General features: G+C 38.8%; 1 protein-coding gene across 1 annotated transcript in view; it reads left to right on the top strand.

Annotated features, from left to right (window-relative positions):
* Positions 1 to 24,939, top strand: part of RBPMS (RNA binding protein, mRNA processing factor) — a 200,654-nt gene that overhangs the window by 74,912 nt on the left and 100,803 nt on the right. Inside the window, exons 2-4 of the mRNA XM_007942693.2 lie at positions 15,362 to 15,439; positions 19,132 to 19,170; positions 20,385 to 20,447. Of these exons, the coding sequence (XP_007940884.1) occupies positions 15,362 to 15,439; positions 19,132 to 19,170; positions 20,385 to 20,447 (180 nt within the window). The remainder of the gene's footprint in view (positions 1 to 15,361; positions 15,440 to 19,131; positions 19,171 to 20,384; positions 20,448 to 24,939) is intronic.

Below are 24,939 nucleotides of genomic sequence, written 5' to 3'. Positions count from 1 at the left end.
AGAACCCTTATCCATTGCTGGTGGAAATGCAAAATGGTACAGCTGCTGTAGAAAACAGTGGCAAGCCAAACCAAAGCCACTGCCATAGAATTGATTGCAACTCCTATAGGAGCTCTGGTAGTGTACTTGACTGCTAATCAGAAGGCTGGCGGTTCAAACCCACCAGCCACTCCTCAGAAGGAAGATGGAGCAGTCTACTTCAATAGTGATACTGTCTTGGAAACCCAAGGAGGGGTTGCTATGAGTTGGGTCTGATTCGACGGCACATAAAGCAATCCTATAGAACAGGCTAGAAATGCCCCATAGAGTTTCCAAGGCTGTAAATCTTTATGGAGGCAAACTGCCTCGTCTTTTCTCCCGTGGAACGGCTGGTGGGTTTGAACTGCTGACCTTTCTGGTTAGCAGCTGAGTACTTTAACCACTGCACCATGAGAGCTCCTTAATAGTTTGGCAGGTTCTTAAAAAACTAAAAATAGAACTGCCACACAACCCAGCAATTCCACTCCTCAATATCTACCCAAGAGACTTGAAAGTCTAGAGTAAGAGACTTGTACACCAGTTTTTGTTGCTATTCTATTCACGGTACCCAAAAGATGAAAACAACCTAAATGCTCAACAAGAGATGAATGGGTGAACAAAATGTGATTCAGGCATATCTCAAAGATACGGTAAGTTCGTTTGTAGACCACCACAAAAACGTGAATATTGCAATTGTGTCACACAAATTTTTTTTGGTTTCCCAGTATATAAAAGTTATGTTTGTGCTGTACTGTAGTCTGTTAAATGTGAATAATGTTATGATAAAGTTTGAAATATTGTGTAGATTACCAAATGTGACACAGCAACGTGAAGTGAGCATAAACTATTAGAAAAATAGTGCAAATAGACTTGCTTGATGCAGGTTTGTGAAAAATGCAGTATCTGCCAAGTGTAGTAAAGCAGAACACAATAAAATGAGGTATGCTTGTATATACATGCAATGGAATAATACTCAGCCAGTAGAAGTCTTGATACAGTGTGGATGGAGGCGGAAGACATTATGCTTTGCAAACTAAGTCAGTCACCAATGGATAAGTATTGTATGACTCACTTAAGTAAAAAGACAAGAAAAGGCAAGTGTATAAAGAACAAAGTTTATTCATGGTTACCAGGGTCCGAAGGGAGAGGGGAGAGGAGGACTAAAAATGGAAAAATCACATTGGTTAAGGGTAGAGTTACATAGCTGATTACTGTAATTGTTGTTAATAAGTTTATACCTGTAAAAAGTAGAATTGGAAAAAGTTGTGTGTTAGATTATTTACAACAATAACAACAAAGAGTAACTGCTGAGACTGTTATGTACAACCAAACACTTGGTGTGGGATTTGGTTCCTTGGTTTGGAATTTAGGGTCACAGTTTCATGGGATGTCCTAGTTAATTGGCCTAGTAACATGTTTAGTATTCTGTTCTACCTCCAATTTGTTGTGTAGTTCCTAGCCCTTAATAACTTGCAGGCAGCCTTTCATCCCCTAACAATTGGTCCCTATTCACCTGGAGCAACAGAGGAAAAGGAGAATGAGAAGGAGGCTGTGGAATGTGTGGCTAATTGCCTCCATGAACAGCTGCCTCCTTGCCAAGAGATGGAAAGAACTGGATGATGACTGCCTACCATTAATGGACATTTTGATCAGAAATTCCATAGATAATCCTGTTTAAAGAGGGGAACATACAGAACTGAATTGCAGATTCTTATGGACGCTAGACTTTCTGGAGCCATGGTGGGTGGGTGAACTCTTGAAAACATTGCCCTGAGATCATCTTTAAAATCAAAAATAGCCCTTGAAGAACTAGTAAATAAGGTCTTCCTTGAACATTGTGCTCTTTTTTAGAACTATCTATATGTAATCAAATTGACAACAGAAATTTGAAAGATTAGATAGGAACTTTAGGGGGCTGTGAGTTTATGTTAAAGAGAGGAATGACTAACGAGGGTGAGAATGATTGCAAAACTTGAAGAATGTAATCATTGTCGCTAAATTATACATGTAGAAACTGTTGAATTGGTGGTATGTTTTGCTGGATATGTTTTGAACAATAAAATGAATAAAATTTTATGAAAGAAAACTAGTAAGAAAACAAACTTTAGGGATTGGCTTCTTTTAACTCAGCATAATTCCCTTGACAGGGTCTGGAGGATCTGCTTCCAAGATGACTCCCTCACATGGCTGTTATCAGGAGGCCTCAGTTCTCACCATGTGGACCTACCTATTGAACTTGAGTGTCATCGTGACATGTCAACTGACTTCCCCCAGAGCAAGTTACTCAAGAGAGGCTTCTGCTGAGGAAGCCACAATGCCTTTTTTGACCTAGTCTCAGAAGTCACAAACTATCATTTCTGCTACATTCTATTTATTTGAAGAAAGTTACTAATTTAACCCACACTTAAGGAAGGGAAGTTAAGCGCCACCTCCTGAAGGAAGGAATATCACAGAATTTGTGGACATGTTTTTAAACTACCACAAGTGGGTACCATTATTATCTCTCTTTTTCAAATGAGGAAATTTGGATATGGAAAGGTTAAGTGACTTTACCAAGTGTTTAGCTAGTAAGTTGCAGAGTGTGACCCCATGTGAATACTTTCTTTTTTTCTTTTTTAAGCACATAGTTTTAGTGAATGCCTTATGTACTTCACCACTTAAATGTATACAGAAAGTCACATTAACTTTATTTTTTCATATACATCCATTTGAATCTGGATATTCATGGAGTGTGTAGCCTCTATTACGCCTCATCTCTACTACTGTGACTCAGTTTTTAACATTCACAAACTATAGTTCACTCAGTTTACTCTGCGGATATTTACTGAGTACCTACTGTTCCAAAAACCAAACTTGTTGCTGAGTACCTACTACTAGGTGTGGGAATACTCACCGTTGCCATTTAGGGGAGAAAAAACAAAACAAAACACCAAACTATCTGCCGCTGAGTTGGTTCCGACTCATAGCAACCCCCTTTGGGTTTCCGAGGTGGTAAACCTTTACGGAAGTAGATTGCCCAGTCTTTCTTCTGCAGAGTGGCTGGGGGTGTTGAACTGCCAACCTTCTGGTTAGCAGTCAAATGCCTTAGGCACTATGCCACCAGAGCTCCTTGGCATTTAGGAAAGAACTTTGAATTTAAAGGAGGTGAGGTGACTCAAAGAATTTTAAGCTGCATATTGGATAGTTACAACTAAGTAGGGAAACTGCTGCTACTGATATTAAAAGCAATAAATACTTTAGATCACTGGATACTTTTGGAACCATCTTCCATCATTGTTTAATTTCTTTCCCCCAGATACTTTAAATGCCGGTGAAGAACTCTGTGTGCTGTCAGGGATAGCTTTTTCTATGTCATTCCGAAGGGATTGAATGACATTCTTCTTTGAACAAATCTGCTACTTAAAATGACAATAAGCCAGACTACGCAGAAGGAAACAGGAAGAGAAATCTTGGGATTTTCATGTTTTGTGCTTGTATTTTATTTAATCAGTCCATGGAGAAGTGTGTATTGTGATTTTTTTGACATTTTGCTTCAGGATACTCTTGCTTGGTAGAATTGCATTAGAATTTAAACTTCTGTTTATGACATTGGATTAATATATACATTTTAAATCTTCATGTTTTAGCTGAGTAAGGAGTATAATTGAATGAAGAGTAAGATTCCATGGGCTAACCAAGATTGAAATAGGGGGAAGCCAGCCAAAAGTCAAAGGAACTAAGGGGAACCAATGCCAGAGAGTCAGGACACGAGAGTTTTAGAGTAAAGCTTTCTACCCTATAAGGAATTCCTAGTTGAACTCTATGGAGTTGACAATCATATTTCGTGTTTGACAGCACTCAGTGAATTTCCTAATAATGAAGTTGAATTCTCACATGCATGCACTCCTCTCTACCTATACCTGGGTGTTTTCAAGACTTCTAAATTCTAGGTTTCTCTCTTATTCTTACAGATGTACACAGATATTATGGATGTCCTTGATTAGGTGTTAGTCTTAAGAAGTTCTGTTCAAGTGGGAGCTTATGAAGCCATCTGATTATAAGTTGAAATTGGATTGAGCTGGGATTGGCTCCTCAAAGATTGAGCATATGATGTGTCGTTGTAGTTAGGTGCCATCAAGTTAGTTCCAATTCATAGTAACCCAATGTAAAACAGAACAGAACACTGCCTAGTCGCCACCATCCACACAGTTGTTGCCATGCTTGAGCCCATTGTTGCAGCCACTGTGTCAGTCCATCCTTTTGAGGGTCTCCCCATTTTTTGCTGACCCTCTGCTTTACCAAGCATGATAGCCTTCTCCAGGGACTTGCCCCATCTCACAACATGGCCAAAGTACGTGAGACAAATATGGCCGTTCTCGCTACTAAGGAGCATTCTGATTGTACTTCCTCCAGGACAGATTTGTTTGTTTCCAAGCAGTACATGGTACATTCCATTTTCTTCACCAACACCACAGTTCAGATGCCTCAATTCTTCTTTGGTCTTCCTTATTCGTTGTCCTGCTTTCACGTGTGTAAGAGGCTGCTGAAAATACCATGGCTTGGGTCAGGCACACTTTAGTCTTCAAAGTAACATCTTTATTCTTTAACGCTTTAAAGAGGTCTTTTGAAGCAGATTTGCCCATTGCAGTACACCTTTTGATTTCTTGACCGCTACTTCCATTGGTGGAAGCTCTGGTGGCGTAGTGTCTAAGGCACTTGACTGCTAACCAGAGGGCTGGTGGTTCAAACCCACCAGCCACTCCTTGGAAGGAAGGTTGGGCATCTACTTCTGTAGTGATACCACCTTAGAAACCCAAGGAGGGGTCTCTATAAGTTGGATCCGACTCCACAGCAATTGTTGCATTGCATTACTTCCATGGGTGTTGATTATGGATCCAAGTGAAATGAAATCCTTGACAACTTCAGTCTTTTATGCATTTATCATGATGTTGCATATTAACTATTCGTGAGGATTTTTGTTTTCCTTATGTAAGTCCATACTGAAGGCTGTAGACTTTGATCTTCATCAGTAAATGCTTCAAGTCATCTTCACTTTCACCCAGCAAGCATGTTGTGTCTTCTGCATATCACAGGTTATTAATGAGTCTTCCTCCAATCCTGATGCTGTATTCTTCTTCATATAGTCCAGCTTCTAGGATTATTTGCTCAGCATACAGATTGAATAAGTATGGTTAAAGGATACAACCCTGATAGACATCCTTTCCTGATTTTAAACCGTGTAGTATCACTTGTTCTCTTTGAATGTATGCCTCTTGGCCTCTATGGACAGGTTCTTCATGAGCACAATTAAGTGTTCTAGAATTCTCATTCTTCACAGTGGTACCACTAATTGGTTAGAATCTACACAAATGTTTGCATAGTCAGTAAAACACAGTTAAACATCTTTTTCGTATTCTTGGCTTTTAGCTAAGATCCATTTGACATCAGCAATGGTACCTTTCATTCCACGTCCTTCTCTGAATTCAGGTTGAATTTCTGGAAGTTTCCTGTCTGTACTGCTGCAACGGTTTTTGTATTATCTTCAGCAAAATTTTGCTTCTGTATGAGATTAATGATATTGTTCAGTAATTTCCACATTCTGTTGGATCATCCTGGTATAGTCACAAATATGGGTCTCTTTCGTTTGGTTGGCCAGGTAGCTGCCTTCCACATTTCTTGGTATAAAAGTATGAGTACCTCCAGAACTGCATCCATTTGTTAAAACATCTCAGTGGGTGTTCCATCAATTCCTGGAGTCTGTTGTTTTCCTTCACTGCAACTTGAACTTCTTCTTTCAGTACCAGCAGTTCTTGATCATATGCTGCCTTCTAAATTGGTATGATGTTGACCAATTTTGGTACAGTGACTCTATGTATTCCTTTCATCTTCTTTTGATACTTCCTGCATCATTCAATATTTTGCCCATGTTGTTGTTGTTGTTGTTGTTGTTATGTGCCTTCGAGTCGGACCCGACTTACAGAATCCTTCAATATTGCAACTCGAGGCTTGAATTTATACTGTTTGCTTTGGTTTGAGAAATGACAGGCATGTTCTTCCCTTTTGATTTTCTGACTCCAGATCTTTACACATTTCATTATAGTAATTGAGTGTCTTCTAGAGCTGTTTTTTGAAATCTTCTGTTCAGTTCTTTTTACCTTGTGATTCCTTCTATTTACTTTAGCTGCTCTCCTTTCCAGACCAAGTTTCAGAATCTCTTCTTACATCCACTTTGGTCTTTTCTTTCTTTCTTGTCTTTTTAATGACCTTTTGCTTTCTTCATAAGTGATACTCTTGATGTCATCCCACAACTCATCTTGTCTTCAGTCATTAGTGTTCAGTGCAGTGCATCACAGCTGTTCTTCAGGTGGAATATACTCAAGGTCATATTTTGGCCCTCATGGAGTTGTTTTCATTTTCTTCAGTTTCAGGTTAAACTTGCATATAAATAATTGATGGTTTGTTTCACATATGGCACCTAGCCTTGTTCTTGCTGATGATATTGAGCTACTCCATCATCTCTTTACACAGATATAGTCAATTTGATTCTTGTGTGTTTCATCTGGCGAGATTCACCTGTATAGTTGCCTTTGCTATTGTTTAAAAAAGATACTTGCAATGAATAAGTCATTGATTTTGCAAAATTCTATCATGAGATCTCTGGCATCATATCTTTCACCAAGACCCTGTTTTCTAAATGCTGATACATCGTCTTTGTTTCCAACTTGCACATGCCAATCACCAGTAATAATCGGTACATCTTGATACTGCATGTTTGGTCAATTTCAGATTGCAGAAGTTGGTAAAAATCTTCAATGTCTTCTTTTTGACTTTAGTGGTTAGTGCATATATTTGAATAATAGTCATATTAACTGGTTTTCTCTGTAGGCTTGTGGATGTTTTCCTACTGCAGACAGCATAGTACTTCAAGATAGAATTTGAGATGCTTTATTATAGTGAATGTGATGCCATTCAGTTTCATTCCCGGCGTAGTAGACCATGTCTGATTCAAAATGGCTAATACCAGTCCATTTCAGCTTATTAACTCCTAAGAGAATGATCTTTGCATAAAGTCAACTCTGAGGAGACAGCTCTACTCCAGTTGTATTTTGATTACCTTTCAACTTGAGGGGGTGATCTTCCAGAACTGTATAAGACAGTATTTCACTGCTATTCATAAGGTTTTCAGTGTCAACCCCCCCCACTCCCCAAAAAATGTTCAGTCTTTCATCCTTCTTCCTAGTCTGTCTTAGTCTGGAAGGTCTGCTGAAACCTGTCCACCATTGGTGACCCTGCTGGTGTTTGAAATACTACCAGTGACGTACCTTCCAGCATCACAGCAACAAAGCAGGCCACCACAGTATGACACACTGACAGGCCATTGGTGAATGATGTGTGCTCAGTACAAAAGTGTTCCTATTTCCTGTGCATGTTCTAAATGGAGCTCAGCTTCTGCAGTATGAATATATGGAATATGATTGTTCCTTTCTTCTACCCATGCTCCTGTGAGTCTTTATCATTCTCTAATCATACAAGAAACTTTCTGATCTTCTTGGCAGAGGAACCCTGGTTTCAGGTAATCAGCCTGAAACCTGTATTAGGGTATATAGTTGGTGTTCTATGTATAAGGTCAACTAGGTCATTTTCACTTAGGGCAAATGCTAGTGAATCCTTCAAAAGTAGGGAAGTGTGTACTGTGGATAAATATGTGGCTTTGTCCTTGGGAAAGGAAAAAGCAGTTAGCAATTTCAAACTAAACAAACCTTAGAGTCCATAGCTACAGACAGTATTGTGACCCTTTCTCTCCTATGGTTAGTCAGTCCTTGGTGTCTCTAGCAACCCAGCCTCCTGAACCAAAACATACCTTCCCAGGGCATAGAAAAATGAGCAAGTCTTTAATTCAAATAGGTGGCCATTGTCAGAAAGAAAAAACTTGGCCACCTGCTACATCTTGAATCAAATGTCCATAAGTAATTGGAGCTTGACCAGGACCTGTGTGTTTTCACTCACCTACAACCAGATTTAAATACCTGGCAGACCATTTTAATGATTGTGGCAATCGATTTTCATAGTGGTAAAACCTGAATGGGAAATCAAAGTAGGCCAATAAAGCCCTAATTTGAAAATGAGATGAATAGCATGGTTCAGTCTTGGCAATTCAGTGTTTTAGCTAGTGCTTGCAGAACATGCAAAGAAATAAATTCTTTGTAGTTTATTTTAAAATGAGTAATAATTTAACCAGTATGTACAACTTAAAAAAGGAGCTCAGGTTGTATAGTGATTACTGCATTTGGCTGCTAACCAGAAAGAAGGTTGATGCTTTCAACCCACCAGCTGCCCCGCAGAAGAAAAATGAGGCAATCTGCTTCCATAAAGCTTTACAGCCTTGGAAACCCAATGGAGGTCACTATGTGTCAGAACCAACTCAATGGCAGTAAGTTTGGTTTCTTAGTTTGTACAGCTAATAAACCCCTTTTTCTCATGTGTGTTAAAAGAATCCAACTTTCAAGTTTGCTGGTCTGATAGAACCTGTCGAACCCCTGAAACTATGGCCCCTAGCTGCTCTTTAGGTCTGGTATTGAACCCACTCCTGTGGCTGCCAGCTAAACAAAAGACGGATGTATGAGCTGAACATTTATATTAGGTAAATATGCTCCTTGTAGAGATCAATCATGGGAGAATAGAAGGGCTGTGTATGCACAGGGAGATAGCTTTGTGGGATGGGGGAGTGCATGAGAGGGAAGGGAAGGACACAGGGAAGAGGTAACTATGGGGAGGAAGTGGGAGGGGGGAGCTGTTGAATTGTGGAAAATTGCAGTTAATGTCATGAGACAAGTGTATGTGAGCTGCTGTATGTATGGAAAGTGAATTTGCTGTGTAAACTTTTACCCAAATCACAATTAAAAAAAAAAGAATCCAACTTTGTGGGATTTATGTTGCACAGATACTTGGAGTTCCCTTTATCTGATATGTCCCTAGAACCAAGTTTATATTACATGCTGGTCTCTCAGAGGAGTGATGACAATTGGCACTGGAGAGTTATTAGCCCTTCTGGTCTTATGCTAGGGGTAAGAGGGTGCTCACAGGCAAGGACACACCTTAATGGAAACCAGTGTCTCTTTGGGTTAGAAAGTCTTTAAAAACAACTCCTAAGAAACACTGACTTCTGGTCAGAATTGAAATATGAAGCAAGTTATCTGAGTATATATTCTGCTTGTGTGTGAAACAAAAACAAGCAGGATAGTGAGAAAATCTCTAAGGACAGAAGTAGATAGGCGGGACTCAAGATCAGTATTTCCAAGGAAAAGTGATTTGGGCTTGTGTTTGATCTCTCTCTCTCAAAGTAGTTTATGTTTCTAAATACGTGTATAATTTAAGTTCTCTGTGGTTCAGGCTTCCTCCATATGTAGGTAACTTGGTATTTATTCCTTCCATACTTTTTTTTTTTTATTGAGCATGTACTGATTTAAAAAAATATTGTGAAAATTAAACTGAGATTCTGGGAATGAACAATTACAACCCTTGTTCTTTATCGGTAGATGTAGGTATCTCCCCTCATTTATCACTTCAAATGTACAAGTTATTAGTGAATCTGATCATTTTTTAAAAAAAATTTTTTGTGGATTGTTCTTTTATATTTGGTTACATTGGACTTACATGCATAAGTATTTGTTTTTTAATCATGGATTGCCACGTGAGTGCATTCACCAGTAACCATGTCTTCCTATGTATTGATCCTAGCTGTCTTTGTTAATGGGCCTGTCGTCCTTTTTTTTGGTTTGTGTTCAGTTTGTCTTTTGTCTTTTTGTTCTGTTTGTATCTCTTGTAGTCCATGTCTTCTCCCCATCCTCATTTTTCTCCTTTACTTCAGATTGTTGGGTTATTTTGTTTGTCTCCTTTAAATTTGTGTATTTTATAGTGCTAATCTATTCTGCCTTTGATACAATTGTTACTGGGGAAACATGGTCCTCTGATTCTGCCACGCAGTTAGCAGAGTTGTAGACAAGCAACAAGATACTGCCTCCTATGGATGCACAGTGTTACTCTGTAGATTTCTGAAAGCAGTCAACAGATATTAATGGCATGTTGATATGGTCCCAGAAATTCAAGCCAGATTGAGAGGTGGACATGGAATGAGGGATATCATTGCTGATGTCAGATGGACTTACCTGAAAGCAGAAGATACCAGAAAGATGTTTACCTGTGTTTTATTGACTACACAAAGACCTTCAACTCTGTGCATCAAAACTAATTATGGATAACATTGTGAAGAATGGGAATTTCAGAACACTCAATTTTGTTCATGTAGAACCTGTACATAGACCAAGAGGCATTTGTTTGAACAGAATAAGGGGATACAGTGTGGCTTAAAATAAGGAAAGCTGTGCATCAGGGTTGTATCCTTTCACTAATGCAATCTGAATGCTGAGCAAATAATCGAGAAGCTGGATTATATGAATAAGAACACGACATCAGGATTGGAGAGAGACTCATTTACAACCTGTAGCACACAGGTGATACAACCTTGCTTGCTGAAATCAAAGAGGACTTGAAGCACTACTGACTACATCCTTCAGTATGGATTACACCTCAACATAAAGAAAACAAAAATCCTTACAACTGGACCATGAGCGACATCATGATAAGCATAGAAAATATTGGTATTGTCAGGAATATCATTTTACTTGGATCCACCCACAATCAGCTCTCATGGAAGCAGCAGTCAAGCAATCAAAGGAAGTATTTCAATGGGCAAATATTATACAAAAGAGCTCTTTAGAGTGTTAAAAAGCAAAGATGTCACCCTGAGGACTAAGTGCACCCAACCTAAAGTCATGGTATGTTCAATTGCTGCATGCATGCAAAAGCTGGACAATAATAAGGAGGGCCAAAGAAGAATTGACGCCTTTGAATGATGGTGTTGGCGAAGAATATCGAATGCATTATGGACTGCCAGAAGAATTGACAAATCTGTCTTGCAAGAAGTGTAACCAGAGTGCTCCTGAGAAGCAAGTATGGTGAGACTTCATCTCCTGTACTTTAGACATGTCATCATGAGGGACCAGTCCCTGGAAAAGTACATCAGGCTTGGTAAGGACAGGGTCAGCAAAAAAAAGGGAAGACCCCCTCAGTGACATGAATTGACACAATGGCTGCAACAGTGAGCTCAATGATAGCAAGGATTGTGAGGATGGGGCAGTATTTAGCTATGAGTTAGAATCAACACTAACAACAAACACTCTGTTTAGGATTGTGCTGTTATTGTTGTTAGTTGTCATTGTGTCAATTATGACTCATGATGACACTGTGTTTGTCAAGTACAATTGCTCCATAGGGTTTTCAGACCTTCAAAACAGAGGCAGATCACCAGGCTATACAGTATAAGAAAAGATCCTTCAAACTCTGAAACACCATTTGAAATACCTGAATCTACTTGTGTGTTTTGGACTCTACATTTGTACATTTAGGAATGTGGATAGATGGAGAGAAAGCTTGCAGAGGGATAGCTTAACATAGATACCCCCACATAGGATTTACTCCTTAGAATGTCTTAAGTGAGTAGACATGGTTACTCATGAGTCATTATAAAATGAGTAATTGCGTTCCTCAGTCCTATGAATTTAAGAAGAATCTTAAGAGGTCAGCTCAGAGCAGCTAGAGATGATGCTTAAGGCCTTTTTATACAAAGTGAAAACATTCCTATTAAATGTTCACAGCCTTTAGACACTATTCTTACCAGATGTGCCCAGTGACTGAAAAGTGTGATTATTCTCTGCTAGCTACTGAAATTAATATTATTTGTCTTTTTTTTTTTTTTAATCTTAGTGTCTATATTATATTCAAAATAAGGTATGTTCTTTGTTAAAGTTAAGATTTTTCCATTTTAAGGCCTGCTTTTTTGGCCTTTTTCTCCAGGCAATCTTAAGAATGATACAATGATTTTTCTTTCTGAATTGGAGTCTTAACTCAAAATCCAGTCTCTGAAATGTGGCTTGTCTTTCCCAATGGGAGCTGGCAGTGGTATTTAGGAACACATAGCTAATTTTATCCAAAATGTATTGTGGCCTCTGAAGGAACAGTAGAGAATGGAAGAGCTAAGAAGGCTCTTGGTCTTACTTTTCAACACAAGATGATTTATACTAGCATTTATTCTTTCACTCCTATCAATGTAAAAATGATACTGGAGATACATTTACAGAATCCGTGAGTGTCCCTCAGGGATAGAGCTGTCAGTACCTTCATCTCTTGAACTTCTGTGAGGCATGTTGTGTCCTAGACTGAGAAATGTGTTTCCCCATGTGTCTGATAAACATCTGTGGATGCTGAAGGCGTAGTGCCAGGCACATCTGGTAAATTAAGGGCTGCCCTGGATAATGATTTGACCTGCCTTAAAGTTCATTTGACATCATTCATTTGTTCTTTTTAGGGGACTATTTTTCATGAGTGTTTGATCATGGAGAAATCCAGCTTTGCTATTCAATAACATAGATATAAATTGTGGTGGTGATGAGTAGAATAGAGATACTAGAATATTCTCAAATATTCGTATGATTCTAGTTCCTTGTCACCATGGAAAAGCATGAATTGGATATTTAGAAAGAGTTATTTTTTCCATGAATTATCCTTGATTTCTTTTAAAACTTTCCTTGCCTTCACTCAAGGAACTCTGGTGGTGCAGTGTGTAAGGCATTTGACTGCTAACCAGAGGTTAGCAGTTCATACCCACCAGCCATTGTGTATCAGGAAGTTGAGGCGATCTGCTTCTATAAAGATTTACAGTCTTGGAAATTCAAGGGGGGTTGCTATGAATCGGAATCAATTTGATTGCAGTGAGTTTGGTTACTTTTGGTTTTCCCTTCACTGGATAGTCTTTCTGTTCTGTCAGAGGAGGGAATTTCTTTTGAGTGAGAAAAATATTAAATAACTTTTAAAGCTTCTGAGGCAATAGTGGGCTTACCTTGATCCAAGGAAATGTAAGTGGTGGCCATTTGTAATTGAAATTACAAACATCTTAACTACCTACTCATGGCCGTAAATTCTGACTCATAGCGACCCCTCTTTGGGCTTCCAAAGCAGTATCTGTATGGAAGTAGATCACCCAGTCCTCCTTCCAAGGAGTGGTTGGTGGGTTTGAACTGCCGGCCTTCTGGTTAGCAGTCAAATACCTTAGACACTATGCCACCAGAGCTCCCTTATAGGCCTGTCTATAGTTTGGCTGATAGTTGAGTCACAGGGGTTAAGTTTACGTCCTAACTTGAAGGGTGTTGAAGGATCATAGTCTTGGAGGTTCCACCAGTCTTCATCAGAGCAGTTAGCCTGGTCTTTTTCATGGTTTTGAGTTTTGTTCCATATTTACCCCCACTCTATCCAAGACCTCTTATTGTGATACCTTTCAGAACTGTTAGCAGTGATAGCTGGGCACTATCTAGTTCTTTTAGTCCCAGGGTCATGGAGCCTTATATATACTTTTTCTTAAACATAATTTTTATCGGCTTCATCTTATTCCATTATATGGACTTACATGAACTTTATATTAAGTAACCTTTTGTTGGTCATCCTCAGATTTCTAATAAATTTTGTTAGTAAATTATTTGACTTCTAAGTTTGTAAAGCCTTTTTCTTTAAAACAATGCTGTGAATAGTAGTTTATTTCCTAGGTTAACTACACAAAACCTAATCAATATCTATCACATAGGTAAGCTACTTACTGCTGGAGAAATGGTGCCAAACAGAACCTGCTTACATTATTTTCATGTAAATCTCTATAATGTATGTACTTGACACAGTGACAGGCACATAATGGGCATTCAACAAAAATCAGGTTGTCTTGGTCAGACCAGGCAGAGTGGTCCGACCAAGACCAGACTGTTCACTTACTAGGCTGTGGAAGAGGGTTGTAGATGGCAGACCAGGCATACTACATAGCATGCTCATGGTCTGTGTCTGACAGGTGTTGGGATTCAGCTTTAGTAGCCTTAATAAAGGAAATACCTTTATCAGTATCAAAGCTAGTGGACAAGAGGGGGAACATAGGCTCAGAAAGAGGAGATAGCAGCTCTTCTAATAAAGAGAGATTACTAAATTAGGCATTTAGAGGACAAAACAGTCCATATGCATATGTCCTTATAACAGAGCTTCGGAATAACATGAAGCAAAAACTGATAGAACGGCATCTGAAGTCTTAAAAGCTTGTGAGCGCCTCTTTGGCTATTCATGGAGCAAAAGGCAATGAAAGAAAGAAAAGGCTCAAAGAAGAAATATCCACAGGACTAATATCCCAGTGGAACCACAGCCTTTTCTAACCTGAGACCAGAAAAACTGGAGGGTACCCAGCTCACTACCAAACGTTCTAAGCAGGGACACAATAGAAGGTCCCAGATAGAATGGAAGAAAAATGTAAAACAAAAGTGAAATTCCTAAAAAATGCCAGACCTCCTGGAACAATATAAAACTAGAAGAACCCCCGAAGACTATTTCCCTAAGATAACCTTTCAATGTGGTATTTAAGGTATTTCTGCAGGTATCCTTTCAGCCAAATGATAGATTTGCTTATAAAATAAACAGTAGTGCCCCCTGAGTAATGTGCTTCCCTAGACAATGAGCTGGATGACATCAAAAGGTCGACATATACCTAAAAGCAAAGGTGAGAAGGCAAGGAGCTAAGGGGACTAGATCAATGGAAACAGAGCAAACAGAATGGAAATAACAACTATGCTGACACAAAGTACAAATTGTAACCAATGACACAGAGCAATTTCTGTAAAAATTGTTGAAGGGGAACCATATTTGCTGTGTTAGCTTTGACTTAAACCACAATTTGCAACGTAACTAAATAGAAGGTAGATATTATACACTGGAAAACTCTAAATTTTGTATAATGATTGAATCACATTTTAAATGATAATAATAAAAACATTGGGGAAGAACATTTCACACCAAGCAGCTCTGACTCCAGTTTAATTATAGTAACTCCAAAATAAAGTTAAGAAAGGATACTTAACTTTGCCTTGCTCTTCTTGGAATACTAGATGCACCGCCTCCCCAAAAATATGTATTGATATCCTGGCCCCTGTATCAATTTGGAAACATGAGTTTTCTTTGTTAGGTTAAGTCATTCCTAAGTAGAGTGGTTTCTAGATGCTAATGGATTTGGTTTAGTGGTAATTCACTCTGAATAATCCACACAGATGTTCTCAGGAGTTGGCTGAATGGCATCTTAACATTAGAATGTTTATTGTTGTGGAAACAGCTTAAATTAGGTAGGAATCATGGAATTTGGAGAAATGTGTTTTTGATATTTCAAGTGTGTATTATTATTCTTTGGATTGTCCACTCCCTTGACCACTTCTCAAATTTCTTTTTCCAGGTCCGGACCCTATTTGTCAGTGGTCTCCCTCTGGATATCAAACCTCGTGAGCTCTACCTGCTTTTCAGACCATTTAAGGTACCGTTTACCTATCTTTCAGAAATTGTAAAAGGAAACAAAGTTTTTTTGTTTGTTTGTTTTGTTTTTAATTGTGATTTGGGTGAAAATTTACAGTGCAAATTCACTTTCCATACAGTAGTTCACATACACTTTGTCTCATGGCATTGACCACAATTTACCACAATGCAGCATCTCCCCTCCCACTTCCTCCCAATAGTAACCTCTTCCCTGTGTCTATCCCTCCATGCACTCCTACACCCTGAGCTGTCTCCCTGTGCCTGAGTAGCCCTTCTTTCTCTCATATTTATTCTCTCCAAGGAGTGTATCTACCTCAGGTAAATGCTCAACTGATATGCTTGTCTATTGTTTGGCTGGAAGCCACAGCTGTGCATTCAATTCCAGGCCTGAAGGGCAGCTAGGGGCCATAGTTCCACCAAGCTCCATAGGGCCAGCAAACCTGTTCCCCGCTTTTTTTTTTTTTTTTTTTTTTTAAGGAAACAAAGTTTTTTGCCTACTTTGTTCTTCGTGGAGTTTTTTTGTTTTGTTTTGTTTTTTGAGGAAGAATTGAAGTTTGAGAAAGCGTCTTATAAAGTGATGTTTGTAAAGGATAAGCATGTAAAGGAAATTTAATAACACAGTTCTTCTAATGCATGGTCTCACTCAAGGGAGATTGAAACTGCCTTTTGTACTTCAGTGACTAAAGAGGTCTTTTCTTTAAATAATGTGGACATGAAATGGGGCCAGCTATCTGTAATCCATTTAAAGCAACCTTGGTATCCTCCCCATTTATCTTACTGTAGTTGGTGATGTGCTTCTGAGTACAGATCACCAACAATATTATAAATTACTTATCATGTATTTATATATCACCTGCAATAACATAGGTCAAGCCTTATACCTAGGAGTTCTCCTTAGGTATAAGTATAAGTTGAAATAGTGCTGTTAATACTGCTTGAAGACATAATAGGTCAAATAGGCTTTTGTAAAACTGGCCTAAGAACCTGTTGTTGTTATGTGCCGTCGAGTCGGACCTGATTCATAGTGACCCCTCCTTTCGTTTCCAAGGCGGTATCGCTACGGAAGTAGATTGCCCAACCTTCCTTCCAAGGAGTGGCTGGTGGGTTTCAACTACCAGCCTTCTGGTTAGCAGTCAAGTGCCTTAGGCACTACACTACCAGAGCTCCCATTATTTTCACCATGGGAAAAGTGTCCCTGACTTTCAAAGTAGAAACAAAATTTTAGAGAATACCTTGGTTTGGATTTAAGGAAATTTTTGCTGGTGCTTAATGAAAGACTGAACTCAGTTGCTTATCCGTAATAACTATGTCAATAAAATAATTACTTTTGAGATACTTAGTGTTGATGAGATTGAAAATTTAACAGTAAGTTGGCATAAAGCTGAAATAATTATGCCATTAAGGAGCAGCCTTGAAGTTTAGCCTTTGGAGAAAAGGAGTTAGTAAGCCAGGAATGGGCAGAATGTGGACCTGGAAGCCGTGAACTCAGGGCCTGTGTCTAGGAGGGCTGAGCTGATCATTGTGGACATGTCAGCAGTACTGCCTGCTGGTCTTTTTATATATAAAAGATCATTCACTTATGATTAGGCAGTGGCCTATCTTGATGTTTAAAGATCCATCCTATCCATCCTGGTTGAAGCTGAACCCCAGCTATGAGCAAGACAGGGTGAGGGACAATATCTAATTCCTTAGGAAGAAGGAGTTAGAGTGTGACAACTGAAAACACCTGGGTGGGGAAAGCAAATCACAGCTGACACCAAAAAGCACCATGTACTAATGCACGTAACTCCACTCTGTCAGCCATCCCCTGAATGTAACAGTAATGTGTGCTGATACTGTATAGAGGACAACAAAGAGGTTGGACATTAGGTTAGCTGCAAGGAAGTGAAAGAGGAAGAAGTGTTGTGGAGACAATGCCAACTTAATAGAATTTCCTGCGTTTCTTCTACAGGGTATCACTTAACTGTATTGTGCTTTTTGTAGGATGATGACTTTCGAAGCTAATTGGTCTTCCTAACAGAAAAAATACTGCTGTATTTTGTATTTATAGGAGAAAGATTGAGCAAACCAAACCCTCATACAAATTATCTCATTTAATTCTCACCACAATCCTTGAACGTAGGTTAGCCCCATTTTTCCCCTGAGAGGAAGACAATCAAACTTCAAGCAGTTGAATAAATGTTACTCAAATTTACAATGTATGGTAAATGGCAGAGCCAGGATACAAACCCTGGCAATCTGACTGTCGACCCTACTCTGAACCATTAAGCTGAACTGCTTCTCTATTTGTCACTTGAGAAGCAATGCATCCCAACTATTGTAAGGCTGTGGTATTTTACTTGAATGAAATACCAGTTTGTCCTTTACCTCTGAGACCCTTAGGGTGTTTAAACCTCCAGGGTTTTCTGAAGAGAACACCTTGAGAAAGGAAGAGGCAGGGCTGTGATTCATGACCTCTTGGGCCAGAAGAACTAAAGCCTTTGAGGTAAAATGTTTACAGTAGCTAATTGGTAACCTAGTTCTCTGCTCAGAAGACATGAACATGAATCAGTCCCACTATCCTGCTCAGAAACCCCAATGCTAATGTCAGGGCCCTAGGACATTCCTAACAATCCTCTTTTAATTAAAGTGCCTGGAAACTGACCCTAGTCTGCAAATCTGTCTCCACACTAATATGTGCAGTGGTCATTCATGTCAAGTGATGTTTTTCCCCTCGTATATCATCCATCAGTGGAAGCCACCAGCCATTGATTACTTTTAGAAATAAACAGACTTTGTTATCTTGATCCTGAGGAGTCCCAGTGAGTAAGAAGCAGGGAGTGAAAAGGAGTCTTACAGTCTTCCCTGAGAGGATGAACTGGAGTAAAAACCCAGCAGGGGAATTTTGCAAGTCCTAATCAGAATACCAACATGAAAACTGGTGGCTTCAATAAGTAAGCAAAAGAGTTCACAAAATTCAGTATCAATTCCTACCTAGCCTCTCCTGGCAATTTTGAAATATTACTAAATAGGTTCTTCCTAGTATGTTCTTAGAACTCTGGTGGCACAGTGGTTAAACACTTGGCTGCTGACCAAAGGTTAGTGATTTGTACCTATTAGCTGCTCCCTGGGAAAAAGATGTGGCAGTCTGCTTCCATAAAGATTACAGCCATGGAAACCCTATAGGGCAGGTCTCTGCCCTTTAGGGTCACTATGAGTCAAAATCTACTAAATGGCAATAGATTTGGTTTTCTAGTCTGTTCTTAATGTTTCATTTTGTTATTTCACAGCAAATGTATGACCAAGTCATCACATGCTCCCCATCCTTATTAAATTGATCCTGTTCTTTCTCTTTATTCTGCAGAATCCCTATTCTTACCTGTTGGAGGCAGTCATCGTTTTTTTTTGTTGTTGTTGTTGTTTGTTTGTTTTGTTTTTAAGTCACTGCATAACTTCCTGAAAAAATATAAAGAGAAACATAAATGTTTGAAATCCAGGGCTTTATTTTTTTTAGATTCTGACTATGCAGAAACATAGGCACCTATGTCTGCACATAAATGGATATATATTTGTTTTCCACTTAACCTAAGAGGCTTTGTGAGGAGAATTAAATAGATGTTCACAAAGGGTCTCACTTTTACTCGAGCAATATGCTATAGAGCTATTATTTTTCCTAGTACTCATTGGCTAAACTTGGTTCTTCTTAATTTTCAGGGCTATGAGGGTTCTCTTATAAAGCTCACATCTAAGCAGGTAAGAATCAGACGTGTATAAATTATCACTTTTATATTACATTAAGTTCAAATCACCTTTATTGAGGATTGTTGCTAGGACCCAGTATTCTTTTTTATTCCAATTAGGATTTGATTTTTGTTGTTGCTTCAAAACTAAAGATGAGATCAGTTAGGAATGAAAGTGATTCATTAATCATTGTCTCCAGCTAGAATTTTTGGGACTATACCCAGGCGAGGTAAGCACAATGTACTCAGCTCTGAACCAGATTTATATTAATAATCAATTATTATCATCCAAGTGTACTTTTATTCCCATTTTTGCTTTTTCGTAAGGTTAAACACAAGAGTGTTAATAGTCAGTATGGGTATCAGCTGATGAAGAACCATGCTGTCTTTCAAATACCTAGTAGCTAACAGGGCAGAGCCAGAAGTCTAGAGTAGAGCATAAAAGCTTCAGAATGGAAGTGGTAATCAGGGACCCTAATAGTCTCTGCAAGCTGATGACTGTTAGCTATATACTCCCCCACCCCCACCTCCACCCCCACCCTGGTCTTAGTAACTCAGCATGCTCACCTCAGTTTTTTTCTCTCACAAGTATTTAAGCTGTGTTGCAAGCATTCTTCTTTCTGGATAGCAAAATATTGAACCCACAAGGAGTTATTACCTCTGTTCATGTGAAATAGTGTGTTTCACATGCCTGATTTAGCACTATATTTTTTAAAACATCCCTTGATATTTCAGATGGAAATGTTCACTTTGTAATTTTGGTCATGCTGTGAGAGTACAGGGCTTTTATTATTGTGTCATTGTATTCCTTGCACTTACAGTGTACCAAAAGGTGATTTGGTTCTCTTTCCATTTTAAAAGATGAAGAAACTGAGGTACTATGAATTTGATTTAGGAAAGTAGAGCCTCTCTGACCCAAGTTTTCCTTTATCCCCTTGTTCACTGCTATTCACATTCCAACCCCTTCTAGAATTTTTTTTTTTTTAATAATGACTCTCTAAATCCCCAGCTCTGCCTTTGAAGAACCACCCTCACGATCCCTTTGATTCATGTTAGAAATTTGACTGAGCCACTGAGTCATGATTCTTCTGGACTGGCTTTCTTATCTCTACCCATTGCCTGTGGTCATTTCTTTATCTGAATGTGTTCAATTTGACATTACCTTTAAACCAGAAAAATAGGCATCCCCTGATTACTTCTTCTTTGTATTTCTTTTTATTTCCTCAGCCTGTAGGTTTTGTCAGTTTTGACAGTCGCTCAGAAGCAGAAGCTGCAAAGAATGCTTTGAATGTAAGTACTACAATGATGTAATCTTTGGGGGTTTCTTTATGAGGTGGTGGGAAGTCATGGAATCTCTCTGGACAGGAAATCAAATGGAAAGAAACTGGGCGCTCGATCGAGCAGGGAGGGATTCTTCAATTCAGTTATCCCTGTAACGACCTCTTTCCTAGAACTGTGATGAAATGTGCAAAAGTATTAAATAACATTTTGCTTTTCTCTGGCTTTTACTGAAATGCTCAAAATATCTGATGATGTGGGGCCCATAACATCCTATGGTGGCATGCAGCCCTGCTTATTTTCTCGAGAGAAGATGATAAATGAGCTTGGATGAGCAAGCTAAATGACAAAGCCAAGAATAGATCAAAATCTTGGGTTTCCTTATCTCATGAGGATTTCCTTTTTAGGTGTATGGCTTCCCGCCCCTCCCCCCCCCCAATTGATTCAAAATTTCCATGTAAGACTTTCTCAAAAGACATTCTGATGTAATAAATTATAGTAAACTGTAACTGAGTAGAAGTTACCTGTATTTGGTTTGTGAACATCATATGTTTTAAGGCTTTTATTAGTGTTGCTAATATTATTCCTCTTTGTTTTGTTAAAAACCAAACCAGTTACTCTAGTCAGGGAACTAAGCTAAGAGAAGGTAGAAGAAAAACAAATTGAGTTCCAGACGCTGAGGACCGATCCCAGGTGAGGAGTCTCAGGGAAAATCTAGCTCCTTCCTGCTGTAAACAGTTCTTATGGCATCTTTCACTAAGTGTATATTAAAGTAACGAAAAGTGTATCACGTACTTCCTTGAATAAGTGGCCACTTGACTGTTGTGGAGTGCCATTGCATAGGCTTTTGGGAACTTGTGCTAGTGTTTGTACTATGTGCAACCTACAGGTGCCACTTCAGATGTTCCTCTGAGCACCTGGTTGCTAAGGCAGATCATGCTTCAGAGAGCTGTAGGAGAGACCTGATATTCAAGAGACTTGGATTCCCAAGGGAATACAGTCTTTATATGGGTCTTTTCATTTGACATAATGATATCACTGTGACACAATCTCAGAAGTGTTTTGCTTGTTATTGCTGTTGAGTTTTGAGAAGAAACCTACAGGAATGTTTTAGTAATCCAGGTGCTCCGAAGAACTCACAGTTTTTCTGATTTTGGATAACTATCTTCTGGTCACAAAACTCCTGCCTACTCATCCTGTTCCTCTCCCATAGAACAAAATGCAACCCAGTTATTTTTTGAGCACCAGTGATACATGCTGAACACACTGTGAAATTAAATATTTTGATACAGAAATTCTTTTGTGATTTTTAAATTACATGGATAGCAATAAAAGTTTAATTTTCTAAATGCATTTATTAAAATATAATTATGTATGGTGAAATACACAAAACTAAACTGACATGGGTCAATACCTTTTTTTTGCAGTGTTGCCTCCCCTCCCCTCCCACCCCTGGCAACCAATAAACTCTATATATAATCCTTTCCTCGACCCTCCACAACAATGAACTAATACTGTATTTGTCCTTCTCTGATTGACTTATTTCACTCAGCATAATGTCCTTCAAGGTAATCCATATTATGTGGTGTTTTGCAGATTCTACATTATTTTTTAGTGTTGCATAGCATTCCGTTATGTGTATATACCATAGTTTGGTCATCCAATCTTCCACTATAAATCTTGGAGATAAGTCCCTTGCCAGATATGTAATTATTGGCAAATACAAATTTGTTGCTGTCTTTTTTGTTATGTGCTTTTTCATGGTGTCGATTTCTTTGTTCCATATAATTTTTTATGCTGAGCTTGTTTTGTTTATGAATCGTGTTATAACTTCCTTCATTGCTATTGTTTTAGTCTTTGCTGAATATTTATGCCAGTCCTCTTTTTTGATGTGAAGGTTTATCATTTTTCTTTGAGGTTACCCTGTGATTTATAGTTTTCTTCCCAAGTTTAGAACAGTCCGTTCTATCTTTAGTTGTCTTGACTTCCCTACCATGTAGAAGTTCTGTAAAGGCACAGTTTTTTCCCTCTTTTTAGTTTGTAGTTGTCCTCATTTGTCGACTGATGTCTCCCTGTTTACATAATCTTGTAGGCTTATTTACTTTGGATACTTCCATTGCTGGGTTTGTTTCTGGGTTATATCATCATGTGTGTTAATGGTCAGTTGTTGTTGGCTGTTGTTGCTTCTCTGTTGCTTCTCTGCCCAAAGGGCTCCTTTTAGCATCTCTTGTAAGGTTGGTCTCGTTTTAACAAATTCACTTAATTTCAGCTTATCTGGAAATGTCCTAATTTCACCATATTTGAGGGACAATTTTTCTGGGTACATAAATTCTTGGTTGGAAGTTTTTCTCTTTCAGGGTTTTATATATACCATTCCATTGTCTTCTTGCCTGCATGGTGTCTGTCGAGAAATCCAAGCTTAGTCTTATTGGTTGCCCTTTGTAGGTGACTTTCTGTTTTTCCTGTGCTGCTCTCATGATTGTTACCTTGTCTTTGGTTTTGGTAAGTTTGATGATGATTTGTCTGGGTGATTTTCTTTTGGAGTCTGCTCTGTTTGGGGTTCGTTGGACGTCCTTAGTAGATATAGTCTCATCTTTCATCATATCAGGAAAATTCTCTTCCAACAAATCTTCGGCAATTTTCTCTGTGGTTTTATCTGTCTCTTCCTGTTTTGGAATTCTGATTGTTGTTGTTGTTGTTATGTGCCGTCGAGTCAGACCCAACTCATAGCTACCCCTCCTTGGGTTTCCAAGGCAGTATCACTACAGAAGTAGATTGCCCAACCTTCCGATTATACATAGGTTATTCCTTTTGATGGTATCCCACATTAACCTTAGGGTATCTTCATTTTGTTTTGATCTTTTTTCTGATTTATTCCTTTCCAAAGAAGTGTTCAGGTATTTGCATTCAGTCTTACTAATTCTGTCTTCTATTGATTCAGTTCTGCACCTTTGCCCATGCAATGTCTTATCTATTTCTGAAAATTTATTATTAATCTTCTGGATTTTTGTGTAGATTTTGTATGGTTTCTAATTTTTCATTTATTTTGTCACTTTGTTGTTGTATTGTCTTTTGAAATTGTTGTAGGGTGGAATGTCAACACCTCAGGTTGTCACTGTCCTTGCTCTTTCCCTTCCTAGTCATGGGCCACCAGTGTAGTTGTCTCTGCAGCCCTTGGTGACCAGGACTGATCTTTAAGATTTCAGGTCCCAACACCACGTGCAAATATTCAGGCTGTTGGTCCTGTCAGTCCACGGCTCCGACCGTTTTTATACTCACTGTTTTCATTCAGGTGTTTCTACTAGTTGGTGCCTAATCCACTTCTGTATATTTCCTTTCGAAGCTCAGGGCTCCAGGATTATCTTCTGTATCTCTGTCAATTGGTTTTTCTTTTCTTTGTTGAAGTGGGTCTGTGTCGGTTGTCTGCCTATTCCTCCATCTTACCAGAAGTCCCAAGTTTAACCAGTTTTCAAACTTAAAAATAGAACTGTAGTCTGTATTTCAGCTGTATTTGCTTTTATTCTAACCAGGTGAGTATCCTTCTAGATGCAGAAGTATTCTGGTTCCATCAGAGTTACATTAAATGAAACTTTCATCATGTGCTTTTCATTTGTTCTTATAAAGTTAAAGCAATTGAAGCTTGTTCACAGGACATGCTCTCACTGCTTTATGTTATCTCTTGTGTGTAAAAAGATGTCAGTGACTCCCTGTCTGAAAAACAGTGGGCTCTTACACTGCCCTCTCATCTGAAGGAGACAACATTCTTGGCTAGGTTGATCTCACACATGCACACACACACACACATACAGATAACTGAAGTTTATTGTAAATATTTTTAAATGACGATATCTATAAACTGTGTTTCTTTGTCATAGTAAGCAGAGTACATTAAACATACTTTAACTTATTTACTGGTTCCTGAAAGTCATCGTTACAAATATCAGGTATTGAACCATAGTCTAACGTAGTGATAAAGCTGTTGAGGTACCCTATGCCAGCTGCCCCCATTTCATTGCTTTATAGTCTTCAGGTCTGGTTTTCGTTATTCTCCTTCTGTTAGCTCTCCCTTCTTTCATTGGCAGCAAGCCTTCGTTTACCAGCATCCTCCCCACTAATCACTAGTGCTGTTTGCTGTTTGTGAATTAATAACTTGGGAAGACCCTGAAGCAAAACCAGTCTTATTTTGTTTGTGTGGGCCTGACAGGAATGATATAGGAGCCTTGGTGGGATGGTGGTTAAAGCACTTGGCTGCCAGTCGAAAGGTGGAGGTTTGAACCCATCAACCATTCCATAGGAGAAAGAATTGTCAGTCTGATTCTGTAAAGATTTACAGCCTTGGAAAACCTATGGGGCAGCTCTACTCTGTCTTACAGCATCTATATGAGTCAATGGCAGTGAGTTTTTGGAAGGGTAACAAGCCTATGCTTTTTGATTTTTGAGTGTAGTATATTTCCTGAATTCCTGAGGCTAATCTCTTTCTTTAAACTTTTTAGTTTTACATTTT

The sequence above is a fragment of the Orycteropus afer genome, unplaced genomic scaffold (genome assembly GCF_000298275.1).
Source record: "Orycteropus afer afer isolate SDZICR_OR568_19922 unplaced genomic scaffold, OryAfe1.0 scaffold00095, whole genome shotgun sequence".
In the NCBI taxonomy this organism is placed as follows: Eukaryota; Metazoa; Chordata; class Mammalia; order Tubulidentata; family Orycteropodidae; genus Orycteropus; species Orycteropus afer.
Note: the sequence above shows the minus strand (reverse complement) of the source record. Positions and strands in the feature narration are given on the sequence as shown.